The sequence below is a fragment of the Microtus pennsylvanicus genome, chromosome 1 (assembly GCF_037038515.1).
Source record: "Microtus pennsylvanicus isolate mMicPen1 chromosome 1, mMicPen1.hap1, whole genome shotgun sequence".
Classification (NCBI taxonomy): domain Eukaryota; kingdom Metazoa; phylum Chordata; class Mammalia; order Rodentia; family Cricetidae; genus Microtus; species Microtus pennsylvanicus.
The window spans coordinates 194,112,060-194,121,831 of NC_134579.1; the positions used below are offsets into that span (position 1 = coordinate 194,112,060).

At 44.6% G+C, this 9,772-nt stretch overlaps 1 protein-coding gene across 1 annotated transcript; it reads left to right on the forward strand.

The window, feature by feature from the left end:
• Positions 1 to 718: 718 nt before the first annotated feature.
• Positions 719 to 6,895, forward strand: Hebp2 (heme binding protein 2). Its single transcript, XM_075948223.1, has 4 exons — positions 719 to 1,040; positions 1,505 to 1,640; positions 2,387 to 2,567; positions 6,234 to 6,895. Exons 1-4 carry the CDS (start codon positions 939 to 941, stop codon positions 6,430 to 6,432), a joined length of 618 nt encoding a protein of 205 aa, XP_075804338.1. The 5' UTR covers positions 719 to 938; the 3' UTR covers positions 6,433 to 6,895.
• Positions 6,896 to 9,772: the final 2,877 nt, after the last annotated feature.

Here is a 9,772-nt window from a genome sequence, read left to right on the forward strand (position 1 = left end):
CTAGTTGAATTCCGTGGGCTAAATAAATGATAAAAACCATTTGACGTTGGAAGGGAGGTGTGATGGCATGAATCTTTGAGGGAGTTGATGGGTAGAGAGAAAAAGATGGGTATGATCGACATATATTGTATACAAGTATAAAAGTTTCAAAAAAGAGTGATGAATTGTATATGAATTTATTTCAACAAATCTTTTGGGAAAAGTAAGAACCCTAAGCAAAGTATCTAAGAAGCACTGTTGTGTGCTCTGGCCCACCCTCAAGTGCTGATGAGGCTTCAGGTCATTTCTGGAAAGGGTCAAGGAAGCAGATAGCCCAAGACTCCTCCCAACGACTCTGGGTTTCCACAGACTTTGTGCAATAAGCAGCCCTGAAAACTGGGGACCCTGGCTGCCTTTCAGGTGTAAATGGGGCAGCTGATCCGGGTTTGGACTCCAAGTCTGAAGAGTCACTAATGCCAGTTCCTGGTATTCTCTGAGCTCTGGCTGCTGGGAAGTGGCCCCGGAGGGGCAGGTGGTACCCTACTGTGGCCAGGAGGAGACTGGTTTTGCAGAGGAGCTGACAGCGTCTGTCTGCCGCCTTTGGAGAGGCGCCCAGACCGGTTCCACAGAAACCTAATAGCAGTTGCTCAGGTCTCCGCCCACTGCTACCCTCCGCTGGGCTATGCAAAAGAAAGACTTGGGCGGCAGAGACGCTGCAGAAGAGCCGGGTGATCCTGGCCCTTCCTCCGATCCCGGTGGAGGGGCGTGGCCAGGACTGGCGCATGGGTGGGGTGAGGACTTGACTCCCTCTGGGATCACCACGCCCCCTCGCGGCTCCGCCGACCCCGCCGTAAGGGGTGCAAGGCGGTGCACTGGCGGAGCGGGGACTCGGGACAAGGTGACTAGTGCACACAAACAGGGCGACCCAGGAGCGAGCCCCTGGCGAGCTGTCCCTACCCATGGCCGAGGAGCCAGAGCCAGACCTCGGGGCGGCCGAGGACGCAGTGGAGCCTGCAGTGGAGATGCCAGGCTGGAAGTCTCCAGAGGACACAGACCCACAGGTAGGTGTTTTCCAGGGCCCGCAAAGGTTGCTTCTGGGCTACTTTATCGTGAGTTTGAAGAGTCCCATTGAGTTAAGTAAAAAGTGCTATTTTAGAGCCTGCATAAACCCGGCAGGAGATGCTTTGTTTACGCCCCCCCCCCCCGTGAGAATCATGCCTCCATTTCCTGTCTGAGGTGGGGGAAGTGGAGAGGAACTGGTTATTATGCAGACCCAGTACTTCTATATAAGAGATGCTTGTTTCATTTAACATGGCCTCAGGGCAATATCAGCTCCCCCATCCCCTCGGAGATCTCCAGAGAGGCCCTTCTTAAAGACTGGAATCTCAGGCTAGACCTAGAGGCCCCAGCAGTTCCTTGGCCAGCAGTCTTCTGGTAGACTAGGGATTAAGGCTGCCTGTATTGCTACCTCTCACCTCCCGATGCCCAGGAGTTGCTACGGAAAGTTTTTTCCGTTCCATTTTAGCCCGGAAGTTATGAGATCCGACACTACGGACCAGCCAAGTGGGTCAGCACTTGTGTGGAGTCTATGGACTGGGATTCAGCCATCCAGACTGGCTTCACAAAACTGAATAGCTACATTCAAGGCAAAAATGAGAAAGGTAAAAGTACCCGCTGCGATCCTCAGGCTATTGAGTTTAAACATAGGGAAGAAATCCTCGTTTGTAATAGATGAATAACCAGACCATTGGAAACCTCATGTTACTGTATGGGATTGGCCTCAGGAAGCTTAGTGTAGCTGGAGGACGGTGTTGCTGGGGTCTACCTTTTAATTCTATTCGTCCCCAATTTTTGTTGGATGAAATGGGGCAAGGGGATTCTGTGACTAGGGAGAAATTCTTACCTATGTGGCAAGTATCGCTAATAATTTGTGAATGTTAACTAGTGGTACCAGGGGACAGGGAGATGTACAGGAGCATGAGGCAAGTCAGAACTCACTGGCTTCTCTCTCTTTCTTCCTCCCTCCCTCTCCCCAGCCCCCCCCCCATGTGTGTATTTGTGTATGTATGTGTATAACTTTGCAGGTCTCTTAGCCTAGAGGATCTCATTTTCTGAGTGGTAAAGAGAAAAATGATTGTCTCATGTTTCCTGTAATTTCTCCTTTATGTTTGAAAGTAGAATTCATTAACCCCAGAATACAATACTACAGAAAACGTTGATGTAGACTATAAATAATTATCATTCCACCACTACCCTTTTTCAAAAAAAAAAGATGAGACATTATCTCAGGGAGGCATATTTATATTGGTGCTATAAAGTAAGTCCAAAAAAATTCACATAAAGATAGCTTTTAAAATTCATATTACCCATCAACACACTGAAGGTGATTTCCCTTTCCATGCTGCAGAGATGAAAATGAAGCTGACCGCTCCAGTGACGAGCTACGTGGAGCCCGGCTCAAGTCCTTTCAGCGAGTCTACCATTACCATTTCGCTGTGCGTCCCCTCCGAACAGCAATCCGATCCCCCCAGGCCTTCCGAGTCAGATGTCTTCATTGAAGACAGAGCTGGGATGACTGTGTTTGTGCGGTAAGTGGTGGCTAACTCAGGGCCCACTGACCACCAGCCTGTTTCACCCGTGTGCACTTGGCATTTGCCCCCTGAGCAATTTCAGCAGGCTTTTCGCCCTTCCATAAGCACAGCCTAATGCATTCATGGTGTTTTCCTACTGACTCGGTTTTAAAATGTCACTGAGGTCTACTGCAAGATACGGTCTATTTATTGAGAAGTTTATTATATACCTTCCATATAAAACATAGCACAAATTATATCGCCCAGAGCATAGGGCCTCCTTTCCCATAATCTAGGTAGACCTGAACAATAATACCTTCAAAAAAAAACAGTATATGATGTTGTCTTAGTCTTTTTGAGCTGCCACAACAAATATTATAGACTTATAACAAATACTATAACTTATAACAAACATATATTTGTGTTTTGTAGTTCTTTCTAAAAGCTGGGTTCAAGTTCAAGGCACTGAGAGTTTTAGTGACTGGCTAGGGACCGTTCTCTGGTTCATATAAGCACCTTGGAACCCCTGTGTAAGGGTAATGTTCCTTTTCATGAGGGTTCAACCCCCATGACCTAATCACCCTCCACAAGCTCTTAAAACCATCACGTTTGTGATTAGGAGTTCAGTATGAATTTTTGAGAGATCCAGACATTCAGTCCACCGCATTCTGTCCCGAGCACATGAACTTTGTGTCTTTCTCATATAAAATGCATTTGGTTCCATTCCATTAACCCAGGATGGAGTCAGACTTTCCTTTGGGCCACCAGCTCACAAATAACATGGAGACTTATTATTAATTATGAAAGCTTGGCCTTAGCCTAGGCTTTTCCCCAGCTAGCTCTTACAACTTCAATTAACTTGTCTCTATTTAATCTGCCTTCTGCCATGTGGCTCTCCTCGTTACCGTATGTCCAACTTCTTCAGTATCTTGCTCGCATCTCTCCTAAACTCTTGCCTGTTCTCTCCTGCTTAGCTCTTGGCGGTGTAGCTCTTTATTAAGCCAGTCACGGTGACACATCCTCACCCAGTGTAAACAAATATCCTGCAACACCAGAATCTTAGCTCATTTCAGCACTGACTCAGAAGACTCATTTAAATATCATCCAAATGAAATCTGGCTGAGACACAAGGCATGATTCATCCCGAAGCAAATTCTCACCAGCTGTGGGCCGCTAAAGTCAAACAAGCTATGGGCTCCAGGGCACAACAACACTGTGGCATGCACGGGAGAGACATCCGCATCCCATATGGGGAACTAGTAATGGGCCTCAAGACCCAAATCTCAAAACTTTAATCTCTTTTTCTCAAGGCTTTGCCCCTCAGGTTCATTGGACTGGAGGCTGGACCTCCAAAGCTTTGCTGGACAAGGAGTAGGCCCTTGATGCCCCACACAGCTGTATCCCATGAGTTTGGGTGCTCCCAAGCCCAGCAAAGTTGTCATGGGGTAGATCAGTGATTCTCAACCTGTGAGTCCCAACCCCTTTGTGCAGGGGGGGCAGAGAGATCACATATCAGAAATCCTGCATATCAGATATTTACAATTTATAACAGTAACAAAATTATAGTTATGAAGTAGCAGCAAAATAATTTTATGGTGAGGGTCACCTCAACATAAGGAACTGTATTAAAGGGTCACAGCATTAGGAAGGTTGAGGACCACTGTTTTAGCGTCACCTCCCTGTAGCTTCTACCAGGCTACAATCACATACCTGTCACTCTTCTAAGATGATGTGCTGTGCCCCCTCCCACAGTTCCATGAGGTATAGCTAGAGTGGGGACTGTCTGTGGTGGCCCAGCCCTTGCTATTGCCATCTGCCAGCGTGCCTCTCGGGATGGGGAGACATTGTCGACTAGAATAGACATGGTCTTTGCTCTTCTTTGCAGGATTATGTTTGAGCTGAGGCTGCCAGACAGGTTCTCTTGGTTTGGTTGGTTGGTTTTTGTTTTTGCATTGGCATATTTCTAAGAACACATATACCAATGACACATATTAAAAATACTCTGTTTCTCATTTTTCACCTTCTAAGTAAAACCCACTGTCCTTATATGTCCTATTCTTCAGCATGTCCGTGTGCTGCGGTGACGTCATCTGGGGAGGATACTTTTATGTTCTTGACTAAACTTTTATCCTTTTTCCCTTCCTGTCCTTGTCCATCTGCTAATCTGTCCTGTCTCTCGGCCTACGTTCTTACTCGGATCTCATCAGGTTTCTCTCTACTCAGCATCGTGTAGCATAGTCCCGGAAGGTCATGGGTTAATATACAAAGGCCTTGCTTCTGGCTTTAGCTCTCCTTTTGGACCTCATTTTATGCTTTCCTGTGACGGTGCTTTTCCTTTGTCCTTCCTTTGTTCAGGAAAACCATCCTTCATTCTAAGACCAACTCAGAAGACACCTCTTAGCCTTTGGTCCTATCTCTGTTAAAATACTTTCTCAGGATATTCAGATATGCTGTGAAAATGTTGATCTCTTTCATTTGACTACAAATGCGTAAACATCCAAATTATATTGTATTAATCTGTAATCCATTGTGTTCTCTGTGCTCCAGAAGAGGAAAAGGGGAAAGCATTTGGCTGAGTGTCTGAATTGGGTCTGTTGACACACTCTTGTAGTCCCAGGTACTTGGCAGGCAGAGGCAGGAGTTAAACCTCAGAATTCTGACACAGCCTGAGCAATTAAGACTCCATCTCAAAATATGCAGCAACCACAACAGAACAAAGAAACAAACGCAAGGAAGCCCAGCTTGATGGCACACTTATTAATACTAGCATTGGGGTGGCTGAGTTATAGAGATCATGAACTTGAAGTTAGTCCTGGTGACATAGTGTAGTCAGATTTTTCTTTGGGCCACCAACTCACAAGTGACATGGAGACATATTATTAATTATGAAAGCTTGGCCTTAGCTTAGGCTTGTCCCACTAATGCTTAGAACTTAAATTTACCTGTTTTTATTAATCTATGTTTTACCTATTAATCTGGGTTTTTTTTTTAACCTTTCTTTCATCTTGTACCTCCCGTTTTTCTGTCCATGTCTCCTGGCGTCTCCCCTGCGCCTCTGTCATCTCTTCCCCTTCCCTTCTCTCCCCCCAGAAGTCCCACCTGTCTCTCCTGCCTAGCGATTGGTTGTTCAGCTCTTTATTACACCAATCACAGCAAATACATCTTCACCCAGTATACACATATCCCACAACAACGTAATGCCTCTAAGGGTTGCCTGAGCTATATAGCAAAACCCCCTGATGTATAGTGACTTTCAGGGTAGCCTACGTTGTACGTAAGAGGGAAAGAAGGAAGGGAGAGAGAGGGGTGGGAGGGAGATGAGGGACTTGGAGTGTGGAACAGGAGTGATTGTCTGGGAGAGCTTCTGTGTGATTCTTTAAATTGAAGCATCAGTTTGTTTTTGGGAAGTTCCTAGTAATGTACATTTTAATAGGGTCCGAGGGTAACTTTTGTATATGTTAGTCCACACAAGAAGATGCGAGTTCCAAATAAGTCAACGGATGGGACTTACGAGTGTTCCTGGGCCTCTCCTAGGTGAACCTCCTGAGCCTAGCCATGCAGGTCAGTGGCTGCCTGGAGGCCACTTCCTGCAGCTTTCAGGGTACCAGACCCTGCTGTTCATCTCAGATTAGCATTGGTATCCATAGTAAAACCACTCATGCCCAGTCACTTTCTCCCCTGTAGGTCCTTTGACGGATTCTCCAGTGGCCAAAAGAATCAAGAACAACTTTTGACATTAGCAAACATTTTGAGGGAAGAAGGAAAGGTTTTCAATGAAAAGGTCTTTTATACTGCTAGCTACAGCAGTCCGTTCCAGTTACTTGATAGAAATAACGAGGTGTGGCTGATTCAGAAAAACGAACCCTCCCAGGAAAACGAATAAGAAAATGAAGATCACTGCCAGGGGCAGAATTTCTGTCGAATGCAGACACCAGCAGCATCATAAGTGAAGTATCTAGTGTCTTCATAATGTAAATACTTGATCTACAGGATATCTGATATGTGACCCCCCACACACACACACAAAGGGGTCGGAGCTCACAGATTGAGAACCACTATTCTAGGGTGTCTTACCCTAGACACCATCCCGAATCATGCTTATTTCCAGTGTGCCTTTTGAGAAGCTTTATTTAAGTACAGGGTATATCAAGACAAATTTGAAATGGGTCATAGGTTAGATGGCCTCTATCTCCATGAGGATCCAGGGCAATGCCATGCCATTTTCTTCCTATTCACCATCAAGTTGCCTTCTTCTGCTTGTATTTATGACATTTGAATGCTCTAACTTCCATGTAATAGCAAAAAAAAAAATTAAAGATTTGTCCTGTGTAGAAATAAAATTATGTTGGATACAAAAATATCTCTTTCTGCTGCCACTATTATGTTTTTCTGTTAAGTCTTTGTCCTGGTCCAGCTACTGGTCCCTGCATAAAGAAAACTCTTACCTTAAAGTGCTGACAAAATTTGGAGATAGAAAATAAATTGATGAAGTGGTGGGACTTCCTCTGCTACCTGACAGGTTTGCTTTCTGAAAAAATACACACAAATACCTAATTTTAGTATCCACTTGAATTTTTTCAAGTATTTCATGTAGTCTTTCTAGAGGTTTTAAGGAAATTCTTCCTCTTTCCAATGTGGGTTGGAAATCAAGGAGGTTGGAAAGTCTTGCTTCCTTGTGCTGTCAGGTCTCATGTTGGGAAGATCAAATCACCTTCCTGTTCCTGGCCGCTGTCTCACTCCAATGTAGGCTCCTGGGATGCTGGCTTTCAGAGCAGGGGTAAAGTAGGTTAGGTCTCGGGGATGTCCTGGTAATTAAATCGGCTCACAAGTGGCGCGGCTTTTACTTCTCATTGACTGTGTACAGTCGCTTCCGGAGAAATAGTCACAGAGGAGGCTGAGGCGCCAGGCGATTGGATGTGGCTAAACAATGTATGAGATCTAACTTGACTGTCAGAAGGTATCTTTGTAAAATTAAACTCTCCAGTAGAACAGTGTTCTCAACCCTCCTCTTGCTGCCATGTTGTGGTGACCACCCCCAACCATGAAATTATTTTCATTGCTACTTCATAACTGTAATTTTACTACATTTAGGAATCATAATATAAATACTTTTGGAGATAGAGTTTTTGTCAACGTTGTCCTGACCCATACGCAGGTTGAGAAGCACTGCTCTAGACCACGAAATGTCCTCATAGTTGCTGGTTTTTACGTAGTTTATTCTGAATGCTTCGTCTGAATCCTCACAGTCAAACTGCAGAATAATCTACATGTGAGTATCAGTATTTTATAGAAGGGGAAACTGAGGCACAGCACTCTTAAGTAAGTTCCCCCAGACAAAACTGTAGGGACACACGTTGACCTGGTTCTTTCATTCCTCACCAGGCCAACTGAGCTTGCACAGAAACTTTGATACCATCATTTTTTATACAAAACAAGCTATATTTCTGTTTTTAAATGACTACAGATATGAAAATCTGTAATTTCTTTAATTCTTGGCATTATTTCCTTGAGTTGCATGTTGAATTTATTAATACCTTACATATCTATGCTTGCCAAAAAGAAGTGACTTTTATAGCATGGATATATATGCTCTCTAGCTGGGGGACGCCTTTAGTCTCTCCTATTGGCAAAAGTCCACAGCACTAACTTCTGCTGTTAGGAGGCAAATATTTCCAGTATTTAACCTGCAGTCCTGTATGAAACATGCATAATTTCCATTTTAAATGAGAGGAACCCATTTCTGATGGCTAAAATGAAAAAATGTTTTTTTTAAAAACCTGTGTTTTGCTCCCATTCAAGCTCAGCCTATTCCATTTTCCTCTTTTCTTCCTTTAGAAGCTAAAACCATTTCAACCATAAATTGCTAGATCCAGACAGCATTTATTTTTCGCAGCAGCGAATTGGTTAATTTCATGCTGACCCTGACTGTGTAGCTTCTTTTGTGCTAACATTTCTTCTTGTGTCTTCCCTTCTCAATGGGACTTTTTTTTTTAAGTCGTAGCCTTCCTTTTTGCTGTTGGTCTAGTTTTGCTCCATGAACAAGATCCCGTCTTCTCTGCAAACTCAGTACCTCCAAGAGCTGCACCCAGAATGGACTCTGAGTTTGGAAATCTGATTCCCCAACAAGAAATCCCACTTTTTCCTTGACTCTCATGTAGGACAGCTCCCAGTTTGCTTGCTTAGTACCCCCACCTCCTTGCCTCTTTCTCTAGTTGCCCTGGAAAGAGTGACGAAAGGTGTCCTTGGAGCTTTGGGCCGTAAGGCCACATCTCAGGAATTAAGGTGGCCGGTCCCATGTACCCTTTGCTTTCTATACCGTCCTCTGTGTCTTCACAAGTGAGGCGAGTTTTTGAGAAGATATTTCGTTGACAAGAATTCACTGAAACTCATAGCGTTCATTCATCTCTTTACAGTCACTACTTAGCTTCTTAAAAACCTCCAATCTGCCTCGTCCCAACACCCAAGCAGTTCCGTCACATGGCATTTATTTCCATGGTTCAGATCAGTATGGACTGTTGCTGGGGCAATGCTCATGGTCCCTCATCATTGACTTGCTATTCATCAACATGGTTCCTTTATCTACTGAGTCCAGCTGCCTGCTGAAAACACAGTGGAGTTCCTGAAGGATGGGGGCCCTGTCTGAAGGGACTTTGCTTCCTAGACAGTGAGGAAGTTCAGTGAAATAAGATGACTTGAAATTATGGCATGTGCTATCAAGAGATGAGATGAGGGCTGCCGGGGAGAGAGTTCCATCAGTAAAGTGTTTGCTATAGAAACAGGAGGACCTCCCTACAATGTTCACATTAAAATGAAGACAGACAAATGGGGGGAAAAAAGCTGGATGTAGTGGTGGTATGTTCTTGGAAGCTCAGTGCTGGAGAATTGGAGACAGGCAGATCCTTAGTGTTCTCTGGCCAGCCACTAGGCTATTTGGTGAGTTCTAAGCAGTGAGGGACTTGGCCTCAAAAAAAAAAAAAGAGTGAACATTCCCTGATGAAAAGACAGTCAAGGCTGTTCTCTGGCCTCCAAATGTATACCATATTCATACATACTCCCATACACATATGCGCATGTTCACCTATAACTAAACACACACACACACACACACACACACACAGAGAGAGAGAGAGAGAGAGAGAGAGAGAGAGAGAGAGAGAGAGAGTTGAAATGAGCCCGTGAGACATGGAAGACTATGTGGCTGTCTCACAGCATGGCCAGGGAAG